Source organism: Cydia splendana, chromosome 12 (genome assembly GCF_910591565.1).
Source record: "Cydia splendana chromosome 12, ilCydSple1.2, whole genome shotgun sequence".
Lineage (NCBI taxonomy): Eukaryota > Metazoa > Arthropoda > Insecta > Lepidoptera > Tortricidae > Cydia > Cydia splendana.
In genome coordinates, this window is record NC_085971.1 from 16,633,873 (window position 1) to 16,652,953 (window position 19,081).

At 38.6% G+C, this 19,081-nt stretch overlaps 1 protein-coding gene and 1 long non-coding RNA gene across 2 annotated transcripts; both read right to left on the reverse strand.

Moving 5' to 3' along the window:
• Window positions 1-848: 848 nt before the first annotated feature.
• LOC134795827 (lipase member H-B-like) lies at window positions 849-4,419 on the reverse strand. The gene is made up of 3 exons (XM_063767761.1): window positions 4,317-4,419; window positions 1,852-2,152; window positions 849-1,527 (listed from the first exon to the last, which is right to left on the reverse strand). Exons 1-3 carry the CDS (start codon window positions 4,411-4,413, stop codon window positions 849-851), a joined length of 1,077 nt encoding a protein of 358 aa, XP_063623831.1. The 5' UTR covers window positions 4,414-4,419.
• A 12,108-nt stretch (window positions 4,420-16,527) lies between these two features.
• On the reverse strand, window positions 16,528-18,757 carry LOC134795828 (uncharacterized). Its single transcript, XR_010144865.1, has 3 exons — window positions 18,637-18,757; window positions 17,666-17,968; window positions 16,528-17,181 (listed from the first exon to the last, which is right to left on the reverse strand). It is a non-coding gene; the product is annotated as an uncharacterized LOC134795828 (long non-coding RNA).
• Between the last annotated feature and the right edge of the window lie 324 nt (window positions 18,758-19,081).

Sequence of the window (19,081 nt, forward strand, 5' to 3'; positions counted from 1 at the left end):
GAGTACCATTGGATACTCGATGGCTTTTGGCAAATCATTTATATAAATAATAAACAATAAAGGGCCTAAAACGCTTCCCTGAGGTACGCCATAATGAATTTGTCTAACTTCCGATGAATAAGTGACCTCAGTTTTCGTTTCAACGCATAGTCTATTTATTTGAGTTAACTGCTTTCGATTAACCAAGTAAGACTTAATCAAATTATGCACATTACCTCTAACTCCATATTTATATAATTTATCTAGCAATATTCTATGATCTACAAAATCGAAAGCTTTCGACATATCCATGTAAAGTGCTGATACCGGAACTCTCTTGTCAACATTTGTTACTATTACTCGCATAAGGTCAAAAATAGCCATATTAATAGACTTACCTTTACGAAATCCCATTTGTTCTTGCGTGAATAAGTTATTCTTTTCAAAATATCCGTAAATGGAGTTATGAATTACTTTTTCTATAATTTTTGAAAAAATGGAAAGCAGTGCAACTGGTCTATAGCTGGCTAAATCTTCCTTATCGCCTTTTTTAAAAAGCGGTTTAACAATACCTATTTTTAATCTTTCCGGGAATTCTCCCTTTTCTATACATAAATTAGTAATATGACTGATCAAAGGTGAAATTATACAGGATACTGCCTTTACTACTTTTGTACTAATTCCGTCGTAGCCCATACTGTTACTGTTTTTTAAAGAATTAATTATCATTTTAATGTCATGGGAATTTGTGGGCTTCATAAATATAGAATTAGGTAAATTGCATGTCATCGTATTCATATAATTATAGTTATCATTTTTAGCACTCGCAATATTATTTTTTTGCGTTGATTGTGTGTACAATAAACTTATTAAACCGTGAACACATCATCACGATTAAGCCAGTTTAATTGCTTCGTGATTTCATTATATTTCCTCTTCAATCCTCTTTTCCCCAAACCGTAAGGGTGCCTGTTAAATGTATGCAAATAGTATATGCCCGGTTTACTTCTGTCTGTAAATAAGTCCACAGTATTCGTCACTCTTGGAAGCCGTTCATAGCAGTCTCCATCTCTAGCTTGCTGCACAGAATCACACTGTAAAGCTATAAATGTTCCTGGGTTCATCAAAGCTGAGAGCCAAATGAAATAAGACCTTATATGACTGCACATGACAAGGCATGGCAATGTCCAAAAGTCTCCAGGTTGGTACTCTCCTCCGTTGACATATACCGTCACGTGTCCAGCAGGAATTGATGAACCAAAACCGTCCATATTCGTTGTGATTTGAAGGACGAAATCTGCATCAGACGAATCTAGTCTGTCTTTAGGTCCTAGATGTCTGAAACAAGGGCCGGAAGGGTCGAGTGCGGTGATCGAGGAGATGTTTTGACCGGTCATGTGTCGGTAATGTTTCGCTATGAAGCTCATGACTTGTCCGCCGAGGCTGATTCCGGTTAGTTCCAGTTTTTTTGGGTCTAAGCCGTGGTTTTTCAAATTTACCAGCATTTCGGCTACGTGTCTGCCAACGGGCCGGATCAGGCGTGCCGCACTGAAACGGATAAAAATAGGGTTCAAATATTTACATGATAAAAATAATGTATTTGTAGGCTGATTATTGTGGTAGGTTGGTAGTAGTCAGGGGCGTTAACAAGAGAACCCATAATATTAGTAGGTAAATAATATGCATCATGAATAATGAAATGAAAATCAAAATTTCGTAAATATTACCAAAAAAAAAATAGGGGGACATAAACGTTTTTCTATAGGTTTGCCAATTTCGACGCAAAAAATATTCAGTGTTTTTTTTACCTTTGTTATTTTGAATCTTTTCCCATTCATAATTACCTATTATTGACAAATATTAAATTCTTACATAGGAAAATGTTGTGCCGTGAGCTCGCGATAGTCCACCAAGAGGACATTATACCCCAACTCTTTATAAATGGTTCCTATAGTTCTCATCGTAGGGAAATTAATGGAGTCCAAATATCCCAGCACCAGCACAACCGTCTTCTTGTTGAAATCGACTTCATGATGTGTTGCCAACTTGGAAACGTGGTAGTAGCTGTACTTTGTCCAATTTGCCATGAGAACATTGCCGGGAGCCAGGACGGAGATGGACAGCTTTTCTAGACTTTTCGGCTTGATTACTGCTGGTTTTAAGGAGCCTGGACCTGAAATTGGATAGAATAGAACTTATGTTAGGGCACCGACTATACAGATGGTAATAATTCCCCAAATTTTATTTTTGCCAGAAGCTTGTTCACGGGTGTCCATCAATCCTAATTTTAATATTTAAAATAATAAAAAAACACAGAAATAAAAGCAAAGCTAGATTAATTACAGCGGCACGTAAACAAGTATTATTATATATTAGATATAGAAATATGACTAATAAATCTAATAATAGATAGTAATAATTTGGTAAGGTAACGTGACCCGAGAAGGACAAGCGAGTGACCCGAGTACGATTTTGTATTAAAATAAAACTATTAGTCTTTACGTGGTGTTTACCAGCAATCATATGTGACGTTCCACGGGAAAAGGTACCTTATGGCATGGCGGTCGGCGTTTAAGTCACGTGGCACGGTATTAGTATTGGAGCGTCGTCAATAATAGCGTAAGTGCCAACGGCCATAAGGCACCTACCTACCTTTAAACGTGCAACGTCACATATGATAGTTTATGTGCTTGTAAGTGACCAACGCAATCAACGGGGAAAGATTAGCTTTAAGCACACAGTTTTGTTACCTTTTTTTACGTTCTGAAAATGCGTTATTACGCATCCCGCCACCAGGGAACCTATGACATGCATACTATTTACAAAAAAAAAAAGTTCGCGGGGTTTAAAGTTTTCATATGAAAGTCGATTCCTATACTCTGTATCTTTAGGTATTTAAATAAAAATAAACATACAATTTGTACATTTTCAGTAGTTATAACATTTATTGGTTAACCAACCAAATACTAACAGGCCTATTCGGATTTCGAGATAATCACAAGATCTTGAGACGATTTAGAGATCAACTAGATCTACATTAGATATCGACTAGATGTGACTTGGATATCTAAGTCATAACTTGTCGAAATCGTTCAAGAGGACCTCCAGAATCGCGGAAACGTCAAACTTGACATATCTATCTTACAAATATCTTTAAATTATCCGTATCGTAACTTGTTGAAGTCTAGTAGAAATCTAATTCATTTTCCGAATCGAGCCGAAAAGCGCCTGGATCTGTCACTGAACGACCTGACTTTAACCTAGATTATTTGATCATATATTGTTTTCATCTATCCTCAACTGGCTAAAGGAGCCATTTGAGGGTAGAATTTGTTTACTTTTATTTAATACGACCATGACGATTGTCTCGGTGATTGGCGTCTCACTCACAACATTTGCTTCTTTTCACATGTAGGTACCGAGCGCCGAGCGAACTTCTAGGTCATATAAATATAACATCAAGAATTTTGAGTAACAAATTGTTAAATTAGAATCGGGGCCCTAGTTCTACTTACACAAAAGAAGACGCGGAACGAAACTAGTTTCCAGTAAAAACGAATAACTAAATTTTATTTAGGTAATCTTTACTCATGTGAGCGGTCGCCGGATCATTTGACTGATTCCTTTAATCCATACTTAAAATAAATAAAAATAAAAATTATTTATTTCAGATTTCTTAGATCCATATATTGTTAGTAAGACAAAGCGACTTATATAACTATGTTAGTACTTAAACTTAAATGTAAGGAGGACCAGTGGCGTATTAGGCCACTGTCCCACCTTTGTGCAACGACTGCCAGAAGGCTGTGGCGGCTGACTGTGACTTAATATTATAAATATATATAATATTATAAAGGCGAAAGTGTGTCTGTCTGTCTGTTACCTCTTCACGCTTAAGCCGCTGAACCGATTTAGTTGAAATTTGGTATAGAGATAGTTTGAGTCCCGCGGGGAAGGACATTCGATAGTTTTTATGTCGGAAATCATCCCCGAAGAGAGTGCAAAGGGGGGTGAAATTGAAAGGGTTCATGAATTGCCTAATAATTGAAGTAAGCAATGTGCGAATTGAATGATTGATATTAGCATTATCCAGGCGCTATACCTACTTTAGCTGCTGTTACTAATTCCACGCAGACGAAGTCGCGGGCAAAAGCTAGTCTATAATATTTAAAACTTTCGCGTTTTGAACACAATCATATTTTATCACATTTATAGACGGGTCTATCGCGAATTTACCCTAATCATATTTATTTATCCTAGTCATTTATCTATTCTTTCAAAATAAACGAATGACCAGGACTTGTCTGGACATAAAAAAGGTGAAGAAAAGTACTTACAGTCTCCCAAGAATCCAACTGAAACGCCTTGGCTGGTTTTAGAAAATTCTACCGCCTTTACTGAACCCATTAAGAACAATGCAAAATAGATTATCATTTTATTATTTATTAATTAAATAAATTACGAGTAGGTCAGAAATTTTATAACAACAAAACAGTCAAACATGTGTTGTGTGCTCACTTGGAATCCAAACCCTTTAAGTCTTCATCCTTTTATAAAGACTTTGAGAATTTATTTATTATTATTTTTGCTTTGTGTACTAATCTTAGGATTGGTCAACAACCTTGAGGTCGACGCTCAAAGTACATGACCAACTTTAAACTCAAGAAGTAAGGATCCCCCCACATATTATGTCGACACGGAATCGGCAAAATCCGATAGGAAAAAGCTTTATGTCTGCGCAATAAGAGCGAAAACGTCGTCGTTCGGCTCCGCTCGCATCGGCCGGCGCGGCGCCTGCATGGCGTATGCCGCGGAGGGATGGTTCATTTCTGTATTTACTTTAAGATTCGTTTTCATCTAATTTTGTACAGGTACCGGTATGTTATAACAATGCGTTTTTATAAATACAATACATTATGAATAATTCAAATAATTTTGTCATATTTTCGGAGGATTTATTTTCAGATTTCCGCTTCTTTATCGCCGTACGAAATGTGCGTGGGAGCAATACACTGAAAATTTGGTTGATACGAAGTACTTTTGTTACGATTCATTTAAACAAGTAGAGTCAGTAAGCAATAAATTACGTTCCTTGCCTTGTGAGTAATGAGTAGGTAATTAATGACATTATTATTGACAGTGTTAGGAAATGGGAAATAAATGAAAAACATATTGTTGTGAAATGAATAAATGTCAACATTATTTACTAACCATTTTTAGGGTTCCGTACCCAAAGGGTAAAAACGGGACTCTCTTACGAAGACTCCACTGTCCGTCTGTCCGTCTGTCTGTCCGTCTGCCACCAGGCTGTATCTCATGAATCGTAATAGAATTTTCTAATGAATGAAATTTTCACAGATGATGTATTTCTGTTGCCGCTTTAACGACAAATACTAAAAAGTACGGTGGGCGAGACGGTTTTTTATTTTCTGATTCCGCATTTGGTATTATTAAATAATAATAAATATCCGTACTTATCTTGCTTAACACTGTAAATCCACACCTGAATTCATTAGGTTCGACAATAAAATTTATGTCCTTGAAGCAGTTTTCAAGGTTTCGTAAAACATATGTATCATTATACACCAACAACCTTTGCTGCTAAAAATATATTGAAACAAAACTAAAAGCATTCAATTGCATTAACAATATAAAATATTTGAACTACATTTGTTTTTTAAATTTTCCACATAGTCGCTTGGGCTAGAACTTGTGCATATTGTAACTTAGAACATCTTTAAACAGATACATGAATATAGTTACATTTATAGAATTTTAACAGATACTTAACAGTATGCTGAAAACAATATGCTTTTCAATGTGTTTACTTAGTTCTGTGAAGACAAGACATTTTTCTAAAATGGATCAAGGGATCCCAGCGGGATAGTTAGGAGATTGTAAGTTATTTTTAAGTACTTACTTTCACCGGCTTTTTAATCTGTAAGTAGAGTAATCTTTTTTTTAATTAAGTTTCATCTCATGACAAACAATAAAATTGACATGTTTGAAAATAATACAAAGTGTTCAATCCCTGGATACAAAATTACTAAATACAAATTTCCACTGGGGGTGCTTTTCATTCGATAACGTGAAGAGCGTTCGCGTTCGCGTTTGCGTTATTAATATTTTTGTATGAGATTTTGAACAGCGCGCCAAGCGGAACGTTTTGGAAACTCAAAATCCCGTACAAAATGACACTTAACGCAAACGCGTACGTCACGCTACATTATCGAATGATATTTGTAAACTGGCACACATAAATATTAAAAAACAAGAATATTTATAAAAAATAAGTACAAAAAATATGATGACTTAGATGACCTAAACTTGAGCATAAGGTTACCAATTAGCTCCACTTAAATATTGTTCTATTTTGGCACCAAATGACCAGGTTAACCTTCAATTCATATTTCGATAAAAATAAATGTGGAGTTTATTGACTTGTGTTACTAAAATCTGCTTGTGTTTTTTTTTGCATCGGAATTAGACGCCGAGGCGTCCTCAGGCATGCCAAGGTGTGCTTGGGAATGCCAAGGTGTGCTTGGGAATGCCGTGGCATCCCTCGATCGTTCTCAGGCTACACTGAGAGAAAAACCAACAAAAATACACTTATAATTACAAAAATAAAACTTAATCCGGGGACAAGGAGAGTCAACTAATAGGAACAAATTGACTTTTGCAATTTCTATTAGTAGGATATACAACTTCTATATTTGTAATTTGAAGTATGCAAGAGTAATATCAGAAACTATGAAATTGTAATCAGAAGTATGCATTTGTGATACCCGCAACTGCTGGTTTTGTTATTCCGAGAGGTGCTTTAGCAATATCGGAGGTGATGACGTCATGGATGAAAACTAACCGTTTTGTAAATCTAAGAGTGCTTTAGCAATATCGGAGGCGATGACGTCACAGGTTTTACTAAACTGTACTGCGATTCCAAGCTAGCTGTTGTTATTCTAGAGATAATGACATCACAGGCAAAAACTAAACTGTTTGCAATTCCACCGCCCCTAGCACAGGTGCGCCGCGAGAGCATGTCGCGCGCGTGGTAGCTACCCGTCTCTATTTCTGTCTGTATGAATAAAAAAGCAATTGGTAGTATATCTCGGTGCTAAAGAGGCACTATAAAAGCCTGTCGAGATATTCTACCCATTCCTTTCTTATTCATACAGTCAGAAAGAGACTAGTAGTTATTACGCGCGCAACATGCTCTCGCCTCGCACCTGTGCTAGGGAGGTTGGAATTGCAAACAGTTTAGATTTACCTATGATGTCACTATCACTAGAATAACAACAGCTAGCTCGAAATAGCAGAACAATATATTTCTGTAGACCCCAACTACACAGTAGGTCGAGGGTTAATATGTTCATGGCGCACAATATATATATCCTAAATTTATTATTGAACTTAAGTATAATTTAAACAAAGAAGACATGAGACACGCCCGCCCGACATCCGACACAGTACTAACTCTAACCAAATGAACGTAACAATTCAGTTGTTTAAATAACGAATGTTAGTGATTTTAGTAAAATTTTCTAACCTCATTTAGCAATTGCAGTCAAAATAAATGTAAACACAACAATTTTGTTTTCTATGAATCAAAACGTTCGTTGTGTTGGTATTACAAAACTCGTTTGGTGATTGGTACAACAATGAACATAAACACAACAAATCTATCTACTAAATACCAGTAAACTTTGTAATGTCGCTATAGTAACAACTGAATTGTTATTTTAAATGGGGTAATGTTATTCCCGCGAACTCGTTTTTTAAATATTACAAAACTATGTAATTGAGACATTTACTAAAATCATAACTTGAAATCACAGATGCTTTTTCCTAAAATCGAAATCTTAATTCGTAAAATTCGGAGAACTTTAGTAGTGATGAAAATGGATTGTAACAAATACTGAACTTTGTTTAATGCTCCATTTACTAAAGTCTGTTTGTTGAAATTAGATTTTGGATTACTGAGCTGTTTGTAGAAATAAATAAATTATACAGAAACAGTGAAACTTCCATAATTATTACTAAAACTTCATTTTTTCCCCCAGTACAGAACTGTTTTTTAATTCCTGGTGATGATTTTTCTCTCAGTGTAGGTATATTTACGTGGCACACCACCAGGCCGGCCCGGCCGGGCGTCTCATCGCTAGTCGAATCAAAGGAAAACCGAAATAAACCGGTATGTATTTACCGGTATTTTATAAACCGGTTCCGAGCCTTGTAGGCATCAGGCCTGCACGAATTTATTTCAATTAGTTGTTCAGGTTGTTCTGATGGCTCTGCCTTATTAGCCTTTATATACTCTTTGTTCCCTTTAATAAACAAGACAGTTTTATTTCAGGTCCCGGCTCCTTAAAACCAGCCGTGATCAGGCCGGAAACTCTAGAGCAACTTACCTTTACGGTTACCATCAGTTTGTCACTGACATAAACGCCGTCGAGAACGTAATTTACTTTCTATACATCCCGTTTGCACTAATATGCGAGTGCGAGCGAGATGTATAGAAAGTAAATTACGTTCTCGACGGCGTTTATGTCAGTGACAAACTGATGGTAACCGTACTTATCTATTCTCGGCTCAGGCAATGTACTACAAGCTAATTACACTAAGCGCCACTTGCACCATTCCACTAACTCCGGGTTAACCGGTTAAACCGGGAGTTACCATAGTTACCAGTACAATTTGACACTAAGTTAACGGTTTAACTGCTTAACCTCGGGTTAGTGGAGTGGTGCAAGTGGTCCTTAGTATAACTAGTACAATATGGAAAAGTTGGCAAAGCATCCCGATATTGATTTTACGAAGAAAACCTCTATATTCTTCCCGGGATATATGGACACAATTATGTTACCAAGTGGCAGAGCAATCGCGCCCCTCTATCTATAAGGAGCTGGGATATAATGCGCTTATAGTGGATTATTATTATTTCACATTTAATCATTTTCCAAGGTAAAGTGGCAATTGTTCAAAATCCATAGGTTTTGATATTTGCATCGCAAAGAATTATAGTTTTCCCTGATTTTAAGGTCAGATGTTAGTAAAAATTCTTCAAAAAATTATAGGTAGGTACTTACTTTAATGTCATTCCTGAGCCGATTACTGGCCCTTTTCGCAAGCCTCTCAAATGTTTACCACTACGGGTATTTAAATCAATCTAGTTATTTCACTCTTTCAGATCCGTACGGACATTGCGCCCAGTTTCCAAGCATATTGCTGAAATGCTGGCCAAACTAACGGATCTCGGCTTAGACCCAAAACAACTTGAGCTAGCCTCGGTGGACAGGCCATAGGTCTCACAGCCAAACACTTCCGACAAATAACAGGCTATATTCCCTCCTCTCTCACCGCTGTCGACCCCTACTGGCCCTTGCTTCAGGCATCTAGGACCTCAACACAGATTAGACCCGTCGGATGCTGATTTGGCCTTCAGATCACAACGAATATGGACGGTTTTGGCATAGCAACTCCTGTTGGACAAGTGGCGATCTTCGTTAACGGAGGATAATACCAACCGGGGATCTTTGGATGGCACCATGCCTAGTCCTGTGCAGCCATGGGAGAGCCTATTTCCTCTGGCTTTCCGCTTTAATGAATCCAGGAATTTTCGTTGCTTTGCAGTGTGATTCTGTCCAGCAAGCCAGGGATGGGGACTGCTATGAAAGACAGCCAAGGGTCACGAACACAATGGACTTATTCACACACAGGAGCAAACCTGGTATATACTATTTGCATACGTTTCATAGAGGTATCCTTATGGTTTGGGTAAAAGAGGGTTGAAAAGGAAGAATAATGAAATCGTGAAGCACTTGAACTGGCTTAACCAGGAAGAAGTATTAACGTATTGATTAGTATTACTCGATTAGAGAGTGCAGGTACCTACATCATCAGGTTATAAATATTATAAGTAGGTACTAGTACCATGAGAACAAAAAAGGTTTTTTGAGGTTTCAACAAAAATATACACATCGAAGCAGGACCCCTTAAGCAACGGAGAGTTGGCAGATCGAGAAATCTTGACAATTTTAGCAACAGTTTCCTGACCATGCGCTAATTTGTTTTTTTTTCTCGATTACTTAATTAGAAAATGTTATTATTATACGAGTATGCGCATAGTTCCATATTCATCCACTTCTTTGCAGTAGCGATAATAAGAGACTTACCTACTTTATACATAGTTAGTAATAATATTTTTATTATGTTAGTACGAATTGTTGATATTAAAATTGTACGTAAAGATTAAGTACATAAAGTTTTATTTTTCCAAAATTTTGTAGTAATTACCTGCAACCTGGCTATATGCCAACCAGCGGCCATTCCGCCAATCTAGTCTAGTCATCTAGTGCCAGCTCCTGCACGGGGCATTCTTCTAAACCAGCGGTCGGCAACCTTTTTTTGCGTAGTTTTAGTAGCGTAGTTAACGATGAGTAAGTTGACGCGGGCCGCACTTTGTTAATATTTATGACTTTATCAGACATTGTCGTTTCTCAATATTACATAGCCAGAGAGGCTCGCAGGCCGCAAGTGACAGTTTCACGAGCCGCATGCGGCCCGCGGGCCGCAGGTTGCCGACCGCCGTTCTAAACCAAAGAGACAATTTAGTATAGAGGCATCTCACCATACCATACCACCATGCCTTTGGCCTATTATGCTCGTGTCAGATGGCGACATTTAATGACATTTAACAAATTTAACACACATCAGTGAAAGAATAAGGATCAAAGTCAAATGGCGTACTAAAAGTTTTGATCATGTGTCGAAAGATGGCAGTAAATTTACTGTGGCTACAAAAATTACTTTGGCCACCAGCCTCTATATCGAATTCTCTTTGTTCTAAACTAATGGTCCGTGCAGGGCCAAGCACCTTGAAGAAACCCTTGCTCCCCCTGGCCTGTCTTTAATTGACGATCCTGACTATTAGGTACTATAATTTATATCGTATTGATTCGGGGGTCCTTTCTGTCTCCCCCGAAAGGCTACGCACAGCATCTGCCCTCGGTACGTTCCCCGTGGCGTGGATCAGCTTGTCATCTGTTGGATCTCTAACAGCAGAGCCCCAGCTGTTGGACCTCTAACTCCAGGGAGCCTATCCAAGGTGACAATTGTTTGCGCTACTACAACGAAACGCTTTATGTCTCTCTATAACTCTTCCATATTAGTGCGACAGTCACAGTTGCCTTTCGTTCGCTACGGAGCGTAAACGATTGGCATGTTGGCTACGCTGGCTGATCAGTTCCGTACTCTTCCAATCGACTGCCTTGAAGAGTACGTAACGTGACTATTTAATATAAATAAAATGTACATAACGCCTGTAACATCATAGTTGTTTACATAATGAAACTAGCTTTCAATTTTAAAACAAAGTTGTCCCGTATTCTTACACAGAAAGCAGTAAATGCCTAACATTTTAGTAATAGCAATTTTAATCGTAGATATTTTATTGCGGTTTTTTAACACTAAACCAATAGAGTAATAAGCTAACTAATCTTACAATGCATACCACTCCGTTATTGTTGTGTCGATTATATATAGTACGGTCAAGTAATTTAATCTGAGTCTACTATTTCGTACCTTGTCACAAGATTGGATTTGGTAAACTGAAATAGAATAATGGGCTGAATCAAACGATCCTTAATATATAAAACCGGTCAAGTGCGAGTCAAACTCGCGTCTCAAGGGTTCCGTACTGCACACATTTTCGAACGAGCGGGCAAAGCGAAGTTCATAAGTACATTTAACTGTTCATTCAATTTTTCCACACACGGCTGGCTATCTTTAATTTTGTTCGATGTTCGCAAATTCCTGGCATCTCACTCTGTCACTCTAATTAGGGTTTCATTGGAGTAAAAGAGAAATCCCCGCCATTTGCGAACTTCGGTGTTCGCGGTGATAGACCCTCTGATATACGGCAGTTCAGCCTTCTCATTTAGCTACTCGTACTTAAACCAATTATTTGTTCTGTTTGAGCACTAACCTCCTGAAGCTCATTCTTCGACCATGCGTGGAGGCGCACCTCTCTTGGATGCTTCAGGCCTTCGGCCCAACGCAGAGCTCGGCCTTCGACCTTCGCACTAGCTGTCCACACCACGTTTCACGTAAATCAATTGCGATTGTGGCCCTGATAGAGCTTATCCGCAAATCTTATTCTTAAGTCCGGCTCACGCTTAATTGCAGACTTCTTATACGTTTTTCCAGTAATCTATAGGTATCGGGGCCAATCGCTTAAAAAAAGATAGAACAAAATAGACGATCTCCTTTGCAGGAAGCATGCACATGTCGGAGGCTCCGGGCCTTCGACCTTCGCATTCAGATCTACACTAGTACTATAATTGTTCTGTGTTTGAACACTAACCTCCCGCAACTCGGCCTTCGGCCGTGCGTTTCTAAAAGCTACTGGAGGATGCTTCGGGCCTTCGGCTCTACGCGTAACTCGGCCTTCGGCCTTCGCAAAAGCTGTCCACACCGAGTTTCACGTAAACCATTACGGCTGTATCCCTAAAATAGCCCAACAGCGTTTTTTTTCTTAAGTCCGACTCACGCTTGACTCTAGATTTCTAATAGGTTTTCCTGTCATCTAGAGGTAAAGAACTATTATGTGTATTTTTTTCAAAATTTTAGACCCAGTAGTATCGGAGTTAAGGGGGGGGGGGGGGGGGAATGTCATTGTTTGCCTATTTTCTTAAATAACTTCTAAACTATTTCATATCAAATTATAAAAAAAATATTTTTGCAATCCTCAAAATAAGCCCTTTCATTTAATATGTAACACGATATGGTTTGCAAAACTTTGTTTTTTAATTTTCTCATAATCCCCCTAAAAGAGCCCCTTATGCTTAAAATTCATTTGTTTTTATTACATGTCCGTCTTTGGGTCACAGACTTCCATAAGTGTACCAAATTTCAACTTAATTGGTCCAGTAGTTTGGGAGCAATTAGGCTGTGACAGACGGACAGACAGACAGACGAGTGATCCTATAAGGGTTCCGTTTTTTACTTTTGAATTACGGAACCCTAAAAAAAAACTTCCAACCTTCGTATAACAATATTTAATATTATTATAATATCTTAATCTAAGTCTAACATCTATCTATATTTGGAAAGAGAGATAAATGATTAATTATCATTAGAACAAAAAATATTTAAAGGAAATCATTTGTATTTATTAAAAAGTTACATTTAGGTGCACAGTAATGTTAATATTGCTGGACTGCTGAGGAGTTATTTCTTTATGAGGCACCAAAATTAAACTGCTTTTTATGTCATCTCTTTTGTTATTTCCGTTTTATTAAACCTGCAGCACTTCAACAGCATTAGGGTTTTTAATTAGAGCTCCCGATACACGTGTTACACGCTGACACGGGTACCCGTGTTCTTAAGCCCGCCGGGCTTAAGAACCCGAACTACACGAACCCGCCCGGATTCGGAAACGTTTACACGGGTACCCGTGTACACGGGTACACGGATACACGAAATAACGGATCTTATTTACCCGCCGGTTCGACCCTTCACTCTCGTGTAGCGGAGATTCGTGCTATGAAGACATACGATTGAATATGTGGAAGGTTAGGAAGATTCGATTACCTACTTTGCAGTTTTACTGGATTGATTTGTAATGTCAATAATAGGTAGGTAAGTACAATTTGTTTCAATAATCATAAGATTAAAATTAACAATATCTCAGTAACGGTTGACTTCATTGTTGGTATTTCAGTTTCTTCATTGATGTAGTTTTTTGATAATTAAAGTAAACCTAAATACCACCACCACCATGTTACCATTTGTTGGGACGTCAGTCTTTCCGTGACCACAGCTGGTGCAACTCAGCTGAAAGGTCGGAATTAAAGGTAAAAACAATGAAATTATATCGCGGTAGACCCGTTTGTGTAATTAAATATGTGTACAAAACGCGAGAGTTTAAAGTGTTATATAAACCTAAATGATTATTTAATACAAAAGTAGATAGTTATGCTTACTGAAACCAGAGTTGGGCATTATTCGAATCATTTTTAATCTAAATAATTATGGTGAGATTAATATTCGCGAATAAATCATTCGGTTAGGATTTTTGTAATACACACTCAGATGGCAAATCTGAATAGGTATGCAACTGCAGCGTATTTTAGAGCCAAGGAAAATTTTGGGAAAGGCCCCAACTGACCGTCGCCATCCATGGTGGGGACAAATGGGAATTGTTTATATGCAGCGCCTATTCCCATTTGTTCCCGGCCGGGACAAGTGAGAATACATCCGATATTTGTGTAAAATATTATTATGTAGGGTCTACCCATATGTTCCCCGCGGAGATAAATGGGAATTCATCCATTATTGGTAATTATTAGTAATATGGGAATACACCAATAATGGGTGCATTATTGGTGTATTCCCATTTGTCTCCAATTCACGTGACCTACGCCATGCACGAGGCGGGGACAAATGGGAATGTTTATATGAATTTTGGTGTTACCATTTGTCCCCGATATTGGCGTTGCCATTTGTCCCCACCTCAAAAGATTTCTATGCAGCCTCTTTCCCCATAAGTTTCTCGCGGGAACAAATGGGAATACACTCTTTATTGGTGTATTCCTATTTGTTCCTGCCCTACGTGACCGCCGCCATACGTGAGGCGGAGACAAATGGGTACGATTTATATGCAGCACCTATTCCATCAGTTCCCGACGTAGACAAATGGGAATACATCCGAAAATTGTGTTCCCAATTATCCCCACCCCAATAAGGTGGGGAAAAATGGAAAATATTTTAATGCAGGGTCTTCCTTCACATATGTTCCCCGCGGAGACAAATGGGAATTCGACCATTATTGGTAATGATGAGTGCATTATTTGTGTATTCCCATTTGTCCCCGATTCACGTGACCTACACCATACATAAGGCGGGGACAAATGGGCATGTTGTATATGAGTTTTGGTGTTCCCATTTGTCCCCGATATTGGTGTTCCCATTTGTCCCCGAGGCGGAGACAAATGGGTACGATTTATATGCAGCACCTATTCCATCAGTTCCCGACGTAGACAAATGGGAATACATCCGAAAATTGTGTTCCCAATTATCCCCACCCCAATAAGGTGGGGAAAAATGGAAAATATTTTTATGCAGGGTCTTCACATATGTTCCCCGCGGAGACAAATGGGAATTCACCCATTATTGGTAATGATGGGTGCATTATTGGTGTATTCCCATTTGTCCCCGATTCACGTGACCTACGCCATACATGAGGCGGGGACAAATGGGAATGTTTTATATGAGTTTTGGTGTTCCCATTTGTCCCCGATATTGGTGTTCCCATTTTGTCTCTCGCGGCGTGTACAAATAGGAATTCTTCCGAAAATGGTGTGTTCCTATTTGTCCCCACACCAATAAGGAGGGTACAGATGGGAAATATTTATATGCAAATCCTATCACTTCTGTACCCGGCGGGGACAAATGGGAATACATCCGAAAATGGTGTGTTCCCTTTTGTCCTTACAAAAATAAGGTGGGAACAAATGGGAAATATTTATATGCGGCTTCTTTTCCTATATGTTCCCCGCGGGAACATATGGGCATACACCCATTATTGGTTATAATGGGTGCATTATTGATGTAATCCCATTTGTCCCCTATCCACGTGACCTACGTCATACATGAGGGACAAATGGAAATGTTTTATATGCAGCGCCTATTCCCATCGGGGAACAATAACAATACACCCGTTAATGGTGTGTTCCTATTTGTCCCTGCTTCAATGAAGTGGGGACAAATGGGAAAGATTGTTTGTCTTTTCCCACATGTTCCCGAAGGGGACAAACGGGAATACCCCCATTATTGGTGTATTTCCAGTTGTTCTCGCCCCACGTGACCGCCAATACATGAGGCGTATTCCCAGTTTCCACACCTCAAATCAATCAACCAGATAAACCGATAGAAAACATTTTCTTTTTACTATTGGGATATAAAACAGCTAAATAGTTATTTTGTAAGCTAACTATTCGACAATATTATTCGCAAATAATTTATTCGTGGGCTATTTTATTCGCCGAATAAATTATTCGCGAATGAATTAAACACGAATGATCATTCGAAAAAATTATTCGTCATTCGCGAATGATTTGGTAATTCTCATTCGTAATTCGTCATTCAAATGAATTTTGCCCATCTCTAACTGAAACTACCACGAACGGAATATGTTATATTTTCCTTTAACAAAATCGCATTTTGCTGACTGTTAGCAAAGTACCCTTGTTCGAGCTGCTGAGGTGAAAAATAAATTAAATTGGTACAACACATATCAATCACATTGAACATCCATATATACATTACTACAATCTCCGCTACACGCCAAGGACGGGTTAGGCCCGCGTGTATTTAAGGTCCGTTTCGCCGTGTACACGGGTACACGGGTACCCGGACACACGGATCTTAATTACACGTGTGCACGACTACACGTGTAGAACGGGTCAGAAAACCGTGTACGTGTAGTTCGGAAACGGGTACCGAACACGTGTACACGAAACCCGGACACGACCGCGAGCCCTATTTTTAATATGGGTCAAAAAGTACGCGCCACTCCGTTTCAAGCCTTTTTTACCCAAATAATACGGGTATTTAGGACTTGTTGACAAGTAATAAATACCCGGCTTGCTTCTATCCGTATATAGATCCAGAGTGTTAGTTACTATTGGCTTCCTCTCAAAACAGTTGTGATCTCTCGCTTGCTATTGAGAATCACATTGCATCATGATAAACTTCCCAGGATTTTCCAATGCCGAGAGCCATAAAAAAACACCTGTACGTGACTGCATAAATTATCGCACAAAAACGTTGGAAATAGACCAGTCTGGTACTCTCCTCCGTTTACGTAGACTGATATATGTCCAACTGGAGTGCCTACGCCATACCCCTCGGCGTTCGTTGCGATGTGTAGGACAAAGTCAGCGTCGGATGGGTCTAACCTATCCTTTGGTCCCAGGTGTCTGACGCAGGGTCCAGCAGGGTCGAGAGCGATGAGCTTTGAGATGTTTCTACCAGTAATTTGTTGGAAGTTCTTGGCTATGGCGCGATATATGGCGAAGGCCATGGACAAGCCTCCAAGGCTGAGGCCAATCAGTTCAAGCTTTTTCGGGTCGAGACCGACCGTCGTCAGGTTGGCTAGCATTTCGGCGATGTGCTTTCCGACAGGACGCATTAAACGGATAACTCTGAAACAGTTTTAATAAGGAAATATGTCAGATATCAGCTCAATCAGACACCCGAAATGGTTCAAATTTAAGTTACAAGATTTGAAACACATATTGAATAAAAACACATATAAATACATAGATATACATAGGTAAATCGTTGTAAATATGTTACGCAGTGAAGCTAAATAAAAGTGTGTAAAAAAATATGGTTGTCTGTAAAGTCGCTTGACGGACGATAATTTTGCGTGATAGATAACGTCATAAGAAAACATTGTTGATGAAAAATTGCATACTTTGGCCGTAACGTTACCATGGAGATCTGTCCACAATGTTACCATCGAGATCTATCCACAACGTGACACTATTTCGTGCATGCTACCGGTGTTCATCGATTTATAAGACGTTATCACGTCAAAATAATCTGAGTTAATTGCGTTTTTGATAATTATACTTACATTTGTCTAACAAATGAGTCAAACTGCAGCAGAGAATACTTACACCGGTAATACATATATCCGTAGTGAATTGTATGAATTCTAAAATCAACACATTATACCCCAACTTCTTGTAGAGCACCAGCATGCTTCTTCCTACGGGTATCGCAGTCGAATCCAAATAACCAGGGCAATACACAATCGTCTTTCTTCTGAAGTCAACGTTTGGATCCTTGGCTAAGGCTTTCACGTTGCGGTAGTTGTAAGACGTCCAATTGGCCTGCAGAAGCGAGCCGCTGCCCAATACTGAGATCTTTGTTTTGTTTAAATGTTCCGGTTTGATTTCGGCCGGCTTCGAATCACCAGGACCTGGGAAGTAATAATAATTAAATGGAAATCTTCTTACGTATTTTTTCTTCTAGCGTAATACCTATCCAACAATCATCCTATATAGTCGATAGATCGGAAATGGATCTAGTGAGACAAGTTTTTCTCCTTGGATCAAAATTTTATGTTGACAGTTAGACATAGGATCTTAAGTAAACCTTTAAATTTTGAGCCAAAGGACGAATGAGAAAGTCTCAAATTAGATGGACTCAACAATCAACATTACAGAGAAAAGTCGGATGAGAGCAGCTTACGCCCGGTCATTCAGGTCAATAAATAATTATAGTTTTAGTTATTAGATCTCATCTGAATATCATACTTTTATGATACAGGGGCCTTACCCTGAAGTCCTTATTGCGATTCTGTTTAGGACCTAAACTGAATTGCTAAGGGACGGAGTTATGCGACTTATATAGCTCCGTCCTTTGGCAATTCAGTTTAGGTCCTAAACAAAATCGCAATAAGGACATCATGGTAAGGCGCCTGATCTATCCGTGTCAAAAGTGACGTGGTTGAAGAAATCTAAGTTTTGACACTAACAGATCAGTATCATATTTATCATAATCACAGGATTGTGAAGAGACTTGATGTAGTCTATAGCCAGCAGTGGACGTCTCTTATATTATTTTTTAATTTATATAATTACTTACAGTTTGGAATAAATCCTTGCGCATATCCCTCATCTTTTTCAGAATATTCAACTGCTTCTGTGGAGTTTAGCAGCAAAAGCGCAATAAAAGTAAAGTCACAAATATTACGAAGGGATCCCATTTGCTTTTCATTAAAAAAATAATATTGTCTTCGGTTACCGCGATAGTTACTCATGAAATAAAACAATTGAAACGGATTATATCGCGTATATTGAATTCATACTACATCCCGACGTTTGGAACCCTTTATAGCGTTCGTGCCGTTCGTGGTCAACGGGTGACTGAGTGGGTCGGGATGTAGTATGAATTCAATATACGGGATATAATCCGTTTCAATAGTTTTATTTCAAAAAAATACTTTTCCGAACAAACCCTTTTTTTACTATATGCGAATTGGCACAGAATTAAATACTATGTACGTTTATCTCTTGTTTATGTTAAACAA